Here is a 13,783-nt window from a genome sequence, read left to right on the forward strand (position 1 = left end):
GCTGTGAGGAGGATGCCGAGAAACTCCAATATGATTTGGACAGGTTGGGTGATTGGGCAGAAGCATGGCAGATGCAATATAACGTGGATAAATGCGAGGTTATCCACTTTGGTGTCAGAAACAGGAAGGCAGATTATTATCTGAATGGCAATAGATTGGGAGAAGGGGAAGTGCAACGAGACCTGGGTGTCCTTGTGCACCAGTCGCTGAAGGTAAGCATGCAGGTGCAGCAGGCGGTTAAGAAGGCAAATGGTATGTTGGCCTTCGTAGCGAGAGGGTTTGAGTACAGGAACAAGGATGTCTTGCTGCAGTTGTACAGGGCCTTGGTGAGACCACACCTTGAGTATTGTGTGCAGTTTTGGTCGCCTTATCTGAGGAAGGATGTTCTTGCCATGGAGGGAGTGCAGCGAAGATTCACCAGGCTGATACCTGGGATAGCAGGAATGACGTATGAGGAGAGATTGGGTCGATTGGGCTTATACTCGCTGGAGTTTAGAAGAATGAGAGGGGATCTCATTGAAACTTATAAAATTGTGACAGGACTGGACAGACTAGATGCAGGAAGGATGTTCCCGATGGCGAGGGAGTCCAGAACCAGTGGTCACAGTCTAAGGATAAGGGGTAAGCCATTTAGGACAGAGATGTGTGCAGTTTTGGTCACCTTACCTGAGGAAGGACGTTCTTGCCATGGAGGGAGTGCAGCAAAGATTCACCAGGCTGATACCTGGGATGGCAGGAATGACGTATGAGGAGAGATTGTGTCGATTGGGCTAATACTCACTGGAGTTTAGAAAATTGAGAGGGGATCTCATCGAAACCTATAAAATTCTGTCAGGTCTGGACAGACTAGATGCAGGAAGGATGTTTCTGATGGCCGGGGAGTCCAGAACCAGGGGTCACAGTCTAAGGATAAGGGGTAAGCCATTTAGGACTGAAATGAGGAGGAATTTCTTCACCGAGAGTGGTGAACCTGTGGAATTCTCTACCACAGAAGGCAGTAGAGGCCAATTCATTAAATATATTCAAGAAGGAGTTGGATATATTTCTCAAGGCTAAAGGGATCAAGGGATATGGGGAGAAGGCAGGGACAGGGTACTGAATTTGGATGATCAGCCATGATCTCATTGAATGGCGGAGCAGGCTCGAGGGGCCGAATGGCCTACTCCTGCTCCTATCGTCTATGTTTCTGTTTCTATGAACTTTTTAAAGACAGTGGCCTAGAAATTCAGTGGGCTGCGCCACCAGTTAGCGCCCAAAGAGGGCACTCGGTGGCTTTAGCGCCACCGGCCACACCTCCCGCGATATTTAGCGGGGCGCTAATGGCGGCGTTAGCCTGTAGTGCTGCGCCGCCACCGATGACGTCATCGGTGTGCGCAGCGCCCCGCTCCGATCACCATATTTGGTCGCGCCCGCCTCTTTAACGCCGGTCGCAAATCGCGACCGGTTCACAGGGCCTACCTGTGGTGGTAGTGGCGCAAGTTAAGGTGGAGGTGCGGGGCGGCCGCTTTTTCGGCGGCCGCCTGCCAGCACCTCCGTCCCCGGCCTCCTAAACCACCCCCTCCCCCCCGCGGCATTGCCGGCTGTTTCCCGAGAGCCCGGCACTTCTCCTTGGTGCCGGGCTCACTTGCCAGCACTCGCGAGCGGGGATCGCGCTGTTGCAGGCACCTCCCCCTTAACAATGGGAGGAAGGCCTGCAGTACCGCAGCGTGCCATGCCGCAGCGTGTGGCGCTGTGGCCCTTAGCGCGGCGATATTCAGGGTGAGCGCCCCAAGCAGGGCGCCTCGAGTAGCGGCCCGCTTCCGTTTGGGGCGCAGAAACTGAATATCGGGATGGCGCAAGTGGCTCCGCTCGCAGCGGTAATTCTGGCGCCCAACTGAATTTCTAGGCCAGTGTGCTCACAATAGACAAAGTGTTACAAATGACTAGAAGAAATAAACTGAGGTATGCTCTCAAAACTTTACCTCATTGTTTCTCCCCCTTCTTTGGATGACACTTGTGTGTACGGGTAGCACTGTCTGTAGAGGCAACACTGTCTAACCCAACCACACACTTCAGATTGACGTGAAAGCTACCTCTGCAATGCCAGAGTTTGAAGAAATTCGTGGAGATTCACCTAGGCAAGACTGTGGGCAATAGGAGGGTCATGTTTTGGGATTTCAGATTATGCTGCCACCGGGGGGGCCCTTGGGGTAATTATATATTAAAATTGTTACTACTGCAAGTTCACAGGACAGTAGGGCTGGCAGGTGTAGATTAGAATTTTAAGTGGAAGTCTGAGACAACAAAAGATAGTTTGACAATCCAGTGATGACTCTCACATTTGCTGCTGTGCCAACTCTATTTATTTGAACTCAGCAGTTCAGGTAGATTCTGCTCCAGGGAGTGAGGCACACAAGTCAGTTTGGCTAAAAGATGACGCCGGACGGAGTCAGGTTTTATAACAGAGAAAGCTGCAAAAGCTAGAGGTAGGCAGGCAACAAAAATGGAATTCAGGAGGAGTTAGAAAATCAGCTTTATGTCAAGCAAGAAAAACCACCAATGTTGGGTAGCGTAGCATATTCATTATTTTATATTATATGAAAGCAATCTGTAATGAAGAAAATAATCAAATCCAATTGTAACTGTTCTGTACGATCATCTGATGAGAAAGACAGCAGCATAACAATTCATATGGAGTCTCATCTCACCACGCATTTGCTCGGTTTGGTCTTTGGCAAGATCAATGAAATACTAATGCAAAAGACACAAGAATCCGCATCACAAAGGGATGCTATTGTTATATCCCTCGGTTATGCTATTGTACAAGTGGACAAGGGTAGCGCAAGTCAACACGGATAAAGACCGCTAGAGGGGGTGGCTGATACCACTGATCCCAATAAGGCGCCTGTGGCAGACCCAAATTCATAACCGGATGTAGTGACTGAAGTTGTGCAGATATATGTGCTATGTGAACAATACCAATTTTTCTTAACATTTGTTCGTCTGTTGTATGCCACACAAAAGATTACTGCACAAGATAAAAAATCACGGGATTGGGGGTAATATACTGGCATGGGTAGAAGATTGGCTATTTAACAGAAAACAGTTCTCGGGCTGGCAATCAGTAACTAGTGGTGTTCCGCAGGGGTCAGTGCTGGGATCCCAACTCTTTACAATCTATATTAACGATTTGGAGGAAGGGACCGAGTGCAACATATCCAAGTTTGCCGACAATACAAAGATGGGAGGGAAAGCAGTGAGTGAGGAGGACATAAAAAACCTGCAAAAGGACATAGACAGGCTAAGCGAGTGGGCAGAAATTTGGCAGATGGAATATAATGTTGGAAAGTGTGAGGTTATGCACTTTGGCAGAAAAAATCAAAGAGCAAGTTATTATCTAAATGGAGAGAAACTGCAAAGTGTTACAGTACAAAGGGATCTGGGGGTCCTGGTGCATGAAACACAGGTGGTTAGTATGCAGGTGCAGCAGGTGATCAGGAAGGCCAATGGAATCTTGGCTTTTATTGCAAGGGGGATGGAGTATAAAAACAGGGAAGTCTTGCTTCAGTTATACAGGGTACTGGTGAGGCCACAACTAGAATACTGCGTACAGTTTTGGTTTCCATATTTAAGACATACTTGCTCTCGAGGCAGTTCAGAGAAGGTTCACTTGGTTGATTCCGGAGATGAGGGGGTTGACTTATGAGGAAAGGTTGAGTAGGTTGGGCCTCTACTCATTGGAATTCAGAAGAATGAGAGGCAATCTTATCGAAACATATAAGATTGTAAGGGGGCTTGATCGGGTGGATGCGGGGAGGATGTTTCCACTGATGGGTGAGACTAGAACTAGGGGGCATAATCTTAGAATAAGGGGCTGCCCTTTCAAAACTGAGATGAGGAGAAACTTCTTCACTCAGAGGGTAGTAAATCTATGGAATTTGCTACCTCAGAGCTGTGGAAGCTGCGACATTAAATACATTTAAAACGGAGATGGACAGTTTCCTAGCTGATAAGGGAATTAGGGGTTACGGGGAGCGGGCAGGGAAGTAGATGTGAGTCTAGGTTCGGATCAGCCATGATCCTATTGAATGGCGGAGCAGGCCCGAGGGGCCGTATGGCCTACTCCTGCTCCTACTTCCTTAAAGTGCAATTTTCCATTACAGCACTGAACGTCACGTACTGAATTCAGATTTAGGCAGAGCCAGAAAGCATTATTTAATCTTACTGTCAGCAACAGTGCTCAAAAACAGTTATGATTGGAAATGCTGGAATTAGCCAAACATACTGAGTTATTAGGGGAAAACTAGACCGCTGTAATGGGCGTTGGATTTTGCAATGAAAACGAACAAAGTTTTATGCAAGACTGGCCCTCTCAATTTTGGTGATAAATATATAATAAACATATTTCACCTGGTTTTCTGTCTGATTCGTTCAAGATTTTCATAGTTTTGAAGAACACTTCTCTCAGGCCACTGTGAAGGGCTTAGAGTCGAGACATCACTTTCTAGATGGACAAAAGTTAAATGAAAAATTCACAAAATGCCTAATTTCCTTGAAAAGAACCAGGTGTGCATTGTATTTAACAGAGGAAGGAAAGAATATGGGGGAAGTACTCATTTGTTCAAAGTGTTCCCCTTTTAATACACAAGAAAATAATGTTCGGCAGGAATTTATGACTTAAGAAAAATAAATGGCAATTTAGTATCTGAAGGTCATCGACCTGAAACGTTAATACTGTTTCTCACTCCACAGATGCTGCCCGACTGAATGACTGCTTTCCAGCATTTTTTGTTTTTATTTCAGATTTTCAGATTCTTCAGTATTTTACTTCTGTCAATTTATCATCGCCAGGGATACGGTCAAGTATATCTCCCATAATACTAGGTTGCTCCAATGGTGCCAATTACGGGAGTATTGCTGTGAATCCCAAAGTGGCTCTGTAGCAAGCAACAGGAGATACCTCAAAAAAGATACCCAACCTGTGCTACAGGTTGCCAATGCTTTTCCTTTAAAACAAGGAAATAATAAAGATATTCCTGGTAACATTATTATTTCCATTATTTCAAAATCCTTACCCTTAACTACAAATCTCTCCATAGCCTCATCCCATCCTACCTCTATAACTTTCTCTAGTCATACATCCCAGTTTACACCCTTCTGAATACAGGAAACTCTCGATTTACCGGCACCTAAATAACCGGAAATCTCTGTTAACCGGCAAAATTCAGGAGTAGGTTCAGCTAAGTTTTACTTCATATTAGTGGCCGTTCCTGGATCTGTGGCTGTGTAGTCGGGGTTCCTGCACTTGGGGATGCTTGGTCTGTGGCCAGGGTTCCTGCACTTGTTGCTAAGCAACAGGGAAGCCTGGATTTGTTGCTGTGTACGGAGCTCTCGTACCTTTTAACTATACCTCTCTGTAATCCGGACTTTTTGATAAACCGGCACCACGCCGGTCCCGTCGGTGTCGGATAAAAAAAAGAGTTTCCTGTATCCATTACTGTGCAACATCCTCCTGTCCGCTGCCATTATTTGCATAGCCTTCAGCAATCAAGTTTCTGCTGACTGAAACTCACTTCCTAAAACCGTTCTGCCTTGCCTCATCACTCTCCCTTCTAAAGGGCCTCAAAACCTGCTTCTTCAACTGTCCCTATGGTCATCTCCCCCAACACTCTTCCCAATCCTGTGCTGATGGAAGTACTCCTCCATAGATTTTCCTTCCCCGCAAAGCAAACAAAATCTTACTGCAGGCAATCTGCATGTACACCTGTGCACAAGGGTGTTAATGGTTATATTATCTTAATTACATAGCTTAAATTTAATGACCTGTTAAAACAAAGAAAGTCCAGCTTGAATTTCAAACAAATGATTTGACTGATCAAAATAAAGCTACAAAATGTTAGTAATTAAATACATTTTACAACTAGTATTTTCCAGTTTGGTTAAAAGTGGTACTGTGTTTTACCAAGTACATTTGAATGAATCTACATTGGGCCATATTTTGCGACTCCCTACGGGTGCGTACAAGGTGCGCACACACCCCTAGGGGCCGCGCAAGTTCCGGGTTTAGGCATGCAAAGCGCATGCGCTAAAACCCGGAACATGCGATCCGTCAAGAATCTTCTTGACAGATCCTCCGCATCCCCGGGAGATGGGCCTCTGCGGGTGGAGTTGCGCTATTTGCCCAACTTCCGCCCGCTGAATGCCTGCGAAATTCTTACACCTGGTAAAAGCAGGCGCAAGGCCTGCTTTTACCAGCATAAGAGTTTTAAAAAATAGAAAAATAAAATGTTACTCATTTATAAAAACCCTGTCCAATAAGGTGTTTATTTTTAGCCCTGTTAAGACATTTTTTATACAAAAATTACATTTTTGTTTAAAATATTTAAGTAAATGGCATTTTAATTAATTTTTATATGTAAATTTTTAAAAATTTATTTCATGAGATAGTGTATTTTTTAAGTGATCCCCATTCATACTTACGTGAGTTCCGTACGTATGGAACTCCTATGTATGAATGGGAATTCCCTTCTTTTATTGGTTGGGCCGGCCCACGTGGTCCCAGGGGCGCTTGCAAACCACACGCACCCCTGGGATACATGGGCCTCTGCCCGCACGTACCTGGAGAGGCCCAGGATCGCAAGCCTCCGTATCTCCCGAGCCACCAGGTAAATGCTAGATTTTTTTTTAATATAGGTCGGAGGCATCTGCCCCCAGGAAGCCTCCGATCGCAAATGTTGGGCCAATATGTTTTAGGCAATTATGGTACATTGCAGCCCTTTAAAAAAAGTACTAACATATTTATTATTTGGAATGGAAGGGGGGAGGGAAAAGCTATAAACTGTCAAAACTCCATTCAGTATCAACCCCAAATGAGACTATTTTTATTTAAAGGTGCTTCTTCTACTTATACATAGAAGGCACATTTCCACTGTACTTATTTGAGAATTTGGCAACAGCTTAATGTTCGAATTGTGTCTAGCCACTGTCACTTGACACGGTCAGTTGGCGCTCGTCATTAATAAGAGAAAGTTCCGATATGTAGCAAAACTGTATGATCAGTGAATAACTCCCAAAAGATGACTTTTTGCCATTTAACAATTTTTCCTCAGACATGTATATTTTACTGCACAAGTATTTATTAAAGGTGAGGGGCAAGAATACGGGATATATCAACATGTTGAGAATTCAGTGAGGGGTAAAAGTACTGAATAATAACTGACAGTAATACACAAGTCAGGTACAGCATGGGTCAAATGTAAGACAGCATATTTATATACTTTTTTTTTTTTAAACAGATGTTGTTCTGGTCTCTTAGAATTAGACTGTCAAATCAGTGCTATGTTTTACTGAACTCAAAGAACATTTTACATTGTGGTTTCATGATTGATGTGAAATATATAGAAACTGACAAAACTCATGTGTCATAATTCTGTAATTTCCTGGTCTTAAAAGGATAACTTAGTTTTAATCATAATAGTTTCCTTTGACGTCTTCCACCCTTACAATTCTCTTATTCCCTTTCCATCTCCAATTTACAGTTTTGCTGTTCCTCAACTGCTTTTTATATGCAATCCAGTCATCTCTTCTAATTTTGTATAGCTTTTAAAACTCACTTTGCTTTCTCGGTCTACTTCGCTGGCCTTGTCTAGTCAATCACTCTGGCCATGTTTGACCCTCTCATTTCTCATGAGATACAAGTCTTCAACTTCCCCTTAAAAGTAACATTATCCCATTTTACTGAAACCCAGTGCTCATTTTGCTGTTTTTTGTATCTTTCCGCATATCATAAGAAATAGGAGCAGGAGTAGGCTATTCAATAAGATCATGGCTGATCTTCTACCTCAACTCCACTTTCCCGCACTATCCCCATATCCTTTGATTCCCTTAATATCCAAAAATCTATCAATCTCAGTCTTGAATGTACTCAATGACTGAGCATCCACAGCCCACTGGGGTAGAGAATTCCAAAGATTCACAACCCGGAGTGAAGAAATTTCTCCTCATCGCAGGCCTAAATGGCCAACCACTTATTCTGTGACCCTAATTCTAGACTCCCCAGCCAAGGGGAAACATCCTCCAAGCATCTACCCGGTCAAGCCCTGTAAGAATTTAACTATAGAGGAATACCCCGAGGCTGAAGGCCGTCAATTGCTTGATCACTAATTATTCCAAGTACATTCTAGGGGCAGCACGGTGGCATAGTGGTTAGCACTGTTGCCTCACAGCGCCAGAGACCCGGGTTCGAATCCGGCCTCGGGCGACTGTCTGTGTGGAGTTTGCACATTCTCCCCGTGTTTGCGTGGGTTTTCTCCGGGTGCTCCGGTTTCCTCCCACAGTCCAAAGATGTGCGGGTTAGGTTGATTGGCTATGATAAATTGACCCTTAGTGTTAGGGGGATTAAATACGTGGGGTTACAAGGATAGGGTGGGACATGTGTTGGTGTAGGGGTTACGGGGATCGGGTGGGATATGTGTCGGTGCAGGCTCGATGGGCCGAAATGGCCTCTATCTGCACTGTGGGGTTTCTGTGTGATTCTGTGATTGCTGAACAGACATCTCCAATTAACTTTATCCTTTCATTCTCTTCTCTGTTGGGGTAATCCTTATTCTATCCAATTAATTGCAGGGAAGTTCTAAAAGATACAAATCTAAAAGATACACTTTTAAATGACATTTAAGCTACAAAAATCAATTAATGATGTAATGGAGACATCATAGACATTTAATTATTTGAGTAATTCAAAGCTTCAAGAATGAGCATAGGGTCATTATATATGCACAATTTTACAGTTTTTTTTTTTAAAAAGGTTGAATTTCTACAAAAAATATTAACTTACCAGTATGTTTAACAGCTTCCTCTTGTTTTTGGCATATGTTACCCAGATTGGTGCTTGGCAGGTTACTGCCACACTGCCTAAAGTACTCTTCTCTTGCCAAGGTTAACAATGCCTTCAATTCATTGACTGGAATTAATGAATGCTTTTTATTCATCTGCTTTCTTTCTGTAGAAATAAAATAAAGCAAAGGGTAACTATATTATAATATAGAAATGACAGATTTATTTTTATATAATATTCATCACATTTCAATGCACACTTGACAATTTGCCTACACAAAGCAAAGCTTTTCTTGTCTCATTTTTGTGGGCTGGAGCTGCAAGTAAATATTTCATATAATAGATTGCACTGAATTCTTTAAAAAAACAAAATCAGAGTGCAGTTTAACCACAATATTCCATGGTTGATTAAGACTATTTAGAGGCAACGGTAATATTATAAATCCATATACCAGGAGTGTAATATTATGGTGGTCTTGTAGTCTTTAAATCACACTCCATCAATAGTAGCAGCTTCATCACCTTTAACTAAGCTACACTGAAGTATGTAGAACATTTGACACATGGCTTAAAGCCAAAATTATGATAGTTTGGTTAACATCAAACTATTACTCTCAGCCTCATATCAACTGACTGATAGCATCCTAGTACAGGTACAACACTGGTAATCCGGCACCCTCGGGACCAGGCCGGTGCTGGACCACTGAAAATCCTGAACCACTGAAGTCACCACAAACACCGCCACCACCTGCTCCTCCTCTTCCTGCTGCTGCCCTCCCTGTGCCGCCGCCGACCCCGCCGCCCACGGGCTGCTCAGGATCGGGCTCCATCGCTCCGCTGAGCCGTCGTTGATGCTGTGCGGTCCAGGCGCTGATCCTGACCCGGCGGCAGTCCCGGGGCCCATCCCAGGGAGGGAATGTGACAGCAGGACCTTCCTCGTGCCGGACCGTCGGGTGCCAGATTACCGGTGTTGTACCTGTACATTGATGCATTTACATTTTATTCAACCCCTTAACCATATAAAAATGTTACTCTGTGAATTCTGGCAATGATCTAAAATTCCTTAATATAAAATTTTACAAATATGTAAATTTTCATATATTTCCAAATTGGTAAACTAGCAAAAGCTGACCAACAGCTTCCAAAAAATAGAATTAACTCAAACATCCCTGAATATGGGTATACCTGCAGTTTAAGTTCTGGCAAACCCATGTAGTGGGGCATGGACTTGTCATAACTTAAGGTGCAGGTATTTATATTTCAAAAGATTGTGATAAAAATTGCAGAAGATTTCCCCTCATTTCTTAGAGAAAATGCAGCTTGTTCGCCCGTGTGTTGCTACTCTCGGATACTAAAAAAGGCGGTTAAAAAAGCATACGGGATCTTAGAAATATATAGGAGTAGGCCATTCAGCCCCTCGAGCCTGTTGTCATTCAATGAGAACATGGTTGATCTGTATCCCAATTCCATCCACCCACATTGGCTCCATATCCCCAATACCCTTGGCTCCATATCCCCAATACCCTTGGATCCATATCCCCAATACCCATGGCTCCATATCCCCAATACCCATGGAGCCATATCCCCAATACCCTTGGCTCCATATCCCCAATACCCTTGGCTCCATATCCCCAATACCCTTGGCTCCATATCCCCAATACCCTTGGCGCCATATCCCCAATACCCTTGGCTCCATATCCCCAATACCCTTGGCTCCATATCCCCAATACCCTTGGCGCCATATCCCCTATACCCTTGGCTCCATATCCCCAATACCCTTGGCTCCATATCCCCAATACCCTTGGCTCCATATCCCCAATACCCTTGGCTCCATATCCCCAATACCCTTGGATCCATATCCCCAATACCCTTGGATCCATATCCCCAATACCCTTGGATCCATATCCCCAATACCCTTGGCTCCATATCCCCAATACCCTTGGCTCCATATCCCCAATACCCTTGGCTCCATATCCCCAATACCCTTGGATCCATATCCCCAATACCCTTGGATCCATATCCCCAATACCCTTGGATCCATATCCCCAATACCCTTGGATCCATATCCCCAATACCCTTGGATCCATATCCCCAATACCCTTGGATCCATATCCCCAATACCCCTGGATCCATATCCCCAATACCCATGGCTCCATATCCCCAATACCCATGGCTCCATATCCCCAATACCCATGGCTCCATATCCCCAATACCCTTGGAGCCATATCCCCTATACCCTTGGCTCCATATCCCCAATACCCTTGGCTCCATATCCCCAATACCCTTGGCTCCATATCCCCTATACCCTTGGAGCCATATCCCCTATACCCTTGGAGCCATATCCCCTATACCCATGGAGCCATATCCCTTAATACCCTTGGATAACAAAAAACTATTGCTCAGGTTTTAAATGATTTTTGTGGGCGAGAGTCCCACACTTCTACCACCCTGTGTTTGAAGGAGTGTTTCCTAACCTCTCTTGAATGGCCTGGCTCCGATTTTAAGGTTATGTCCCCTTGTCCTAGACTCCCCCAATAGCAGAAAAAGTTGCTTTCTATCTATCCTATCAATTTCTTTCAAAATCCTAAAAACTTCAATCTAATCACCCCTTAACCTTCTACGTTCCAGGGAATGCAAGCCTAGTTTATGTAATCTCTCCTCATAATCTAACCCTTGGAGCCCTGGTAACATTCTGGTAAATCTGCACTGCCCTCCTTCTAAGGCCAATATATCCTTTCTAAGGTGTGGTGCCCAGAACTGTACACAGTGCTCCAGTTGTGGTCTAACCAGGGCTGTAGTAAAACTTCCTCCCCTTTATATTTTAGCCCTCGAGTTATAAAGTCTAGCATTCCATTAGTCTTTTTGATTACTTTTTGTACCTGACTACTACATTTTAGTGATCTGTGTACATGGATCCCTAAATCTTTTTGGACCTCCACTGTTCCTAGCTTTTCACCGTTTAAAAAAAACTTGGATTTATCCTTTTTTGGTCCTAAATGGATGACCTCACACTTAGCTGCATTGAAATCCATCAGTTTTGCCCACTCACGTAATCTATCAATGTCTCTTTGTAACTTTATGCTCCCATCTACATTATGCCTTTACTTTAATTTTAGCTAACAATCTCTTATGTGGGGCTTTATCTTGGGCTTTATAAATAGAGGCATAGGGTACAAAAGCAAGGAAGTTATGCCAAACCTTTATAAATCACTGGTTAGCCCTCAGCTGGAGTATTGCGTCCAATTCTGGACATCACACTTTAGGAAGGATGTCAAGGCCCTGGAGAGGGTGCAGAGAAGATTTACTAGAATGATACCAGGGATGGGGGACTTCAGTTATGTGGAGAGGCTGGAGAAGCTGGGATTGTTCAACTTAGAGCAGAGATGGTTAAGGGGAGATTTAATAGAGGTGTTCAAAATTATGAACGGTTTTGATAGAGTAAAATGAGAAACTTTTCACTGGCAGGAGGGTCGGTAACCAGAGGACACAGATTGAAGATAATTGGCAAAAGAACCAGAGGCGAGATGAGAATTTTTTTTTCCCCACAGCAAATTGTTATGATTGGAATGCACTGCCTGAAAGGATGGTGGAAGCAGACTCAATAGTAACTTTCAAAAGGGAATTGGATAAATACTTCAAAAGGAAAACATTGCAGGGCTATGGGGAAAGAGCAGGGGATATGGGACTAATTGGATTGCTCTTTCAAAGAGCCGGCACAGGCACGATGGGCCGAATGGCCTCCTCCTGTGCTGTATGATTCCAAGACGAAGCCCAACCTTAACCCACATCTGATCAAGAATGTACACATTATTTAAGTCTTGCAAGACTTGGTCACAATTGTTTGCCGGATGTTCAGAAGATTCAGATATCTATTTGTACAAAATACAACAAAACTTACTCAGAAACTCTTTTAAAGCAAGTGCTTGAACTCGGACCAGTTTCTTCTCTCTGTTTACAAGCTGCTCACCAGTAAGATAAGGCATTGCCCCGAGAAGCTCTGCAACATCACAATCTGCAGATGAAAACATGGTTTAGTATATACAGTGGCTGACAAATACATTCTATTTCAGTATGTCAACCCTTTATCATATGGTCACTTAATTAATTTGTTCTATTAATTAACTTACATAACCAATTGAGGATTGCATTAGCACTTATGCAGGGTACAATTTAAAAAGGAACCCCCACACATAAAAGGTTAATTTAAAGTTTATTCTTAACTCACTTTTTTCTGAAGAGTTTGATGACTACTATATATTTTTGTAATTTTGGCAAATAGGTGACAGAAACTTATTAAAAACTTCAAAAGAGAGGTTAGTGAGAATTCAAGTGTTAATATTTTTTTATATTTTTCCAGAAGTCAGAACAATTGTGTGTTATTTCTATTAAAAAATATGGTTAAAAAAGAAATATGCTTGTTGATTGTTGACCTTTTAAAAGCAGAAATTAGTTTTTTGGCTGTACTCCCTCCACCACCAGCACACCATGGCTGCAGTGTGTACCATCTACAGAATGCACTACAGCAACTTTCCAAGGCTTCTTTGGCAGTATCTCCCAAACCTATGACCTCTACCACCTAGAAGAAGGGCAGCAGGTGCACGGAAACACCATCACCTCCAAGTTCCCCTCCAAGTCACAAACCTTCCTGACTTGGAAATATATCACCGTTCCTTCATCGTTGCTGGGTCAAAATCCTGGAACTCCCTACTTAACAGCACTGTGGGAGTACCTTCACCACACTGACTGCAGCGGTTCAAGAGGCTCACCACCACCATCTCAAGGGCAACTAGGGGATAGGCAATAAATGCTGGCCTTGCCAGCGACACCCACATCCCAAAAATGAAAAAAAAATTAACTATACAAGGAATTAAAGCTCAGATGGTGAGGTATAAAATTATGCAAGAATTAACATTAAAAAATGTTTCATTTTTTTTTTTTTAAAAACAGATCCACGTTACTGCAAAACTAT

The 13,783-nt window shown here is 43.4% G+C and overlaps 2 protein-coding genes across 4 annotated transcripts in view; one reads left to right on the top strand and one right to left on the bottom strand.

Annotated features, from left to right (window-relative positions):
- Window positions 1-13,783, bottom strand: part of mtbp (MDM2 binding protein) — a 104,232-nt gene that overhangs the window by 39,886 nt on the left and 50,563 nt on the right. For all 3 annotated transcript variants that reach the window (XM_085993687.1, XM_085993686.1, XM_085993685.1), the window contains exons 13-15: window positions 12,713-12,826; window positions 8,816-8,980; window positions 4,390-4,483 (exon numbers count right to left, since the gene is read on the bottom strand). In XM_085993687.1, coding sequence (XP_085849813.1) covers window positions 4,390-4,483; window positions 8,816-8,980; window positions 12,713-12,826 — 373 coding nt within the window. The remainder of the gene's footprint in view (window positions 1-4,389; window positions 4,484-8,815; window positions 8,981-12,712; window positions 12,827-13,783) is intronic.
- The window catches only part of mrpl13 (mitochondrial ribosomal protein L13), a 178,281-nt gene that overhangs the window by 18,501 nt on the left and 145,997 nt on the right, over window positions 1-13,783 (top strand). The gene's annotated exons all lie outside the window — the stretch shown is intronic.

Source organism: Somniosus microcephalus, chromosome 7 (genome assembly GCF_052327205.1).
Source record: "Somniosus microcephalus isolate GS21.2 chromosome 7, FLI_Smic_1.0, whole genome shotgun sequence".
Lineage (NCBI taxonomy): Eukaryota > Metazoa > Chordata > Chondrichthyes > Squaliformes > Somniosidae > Somniosus > Somniosus microcephalus.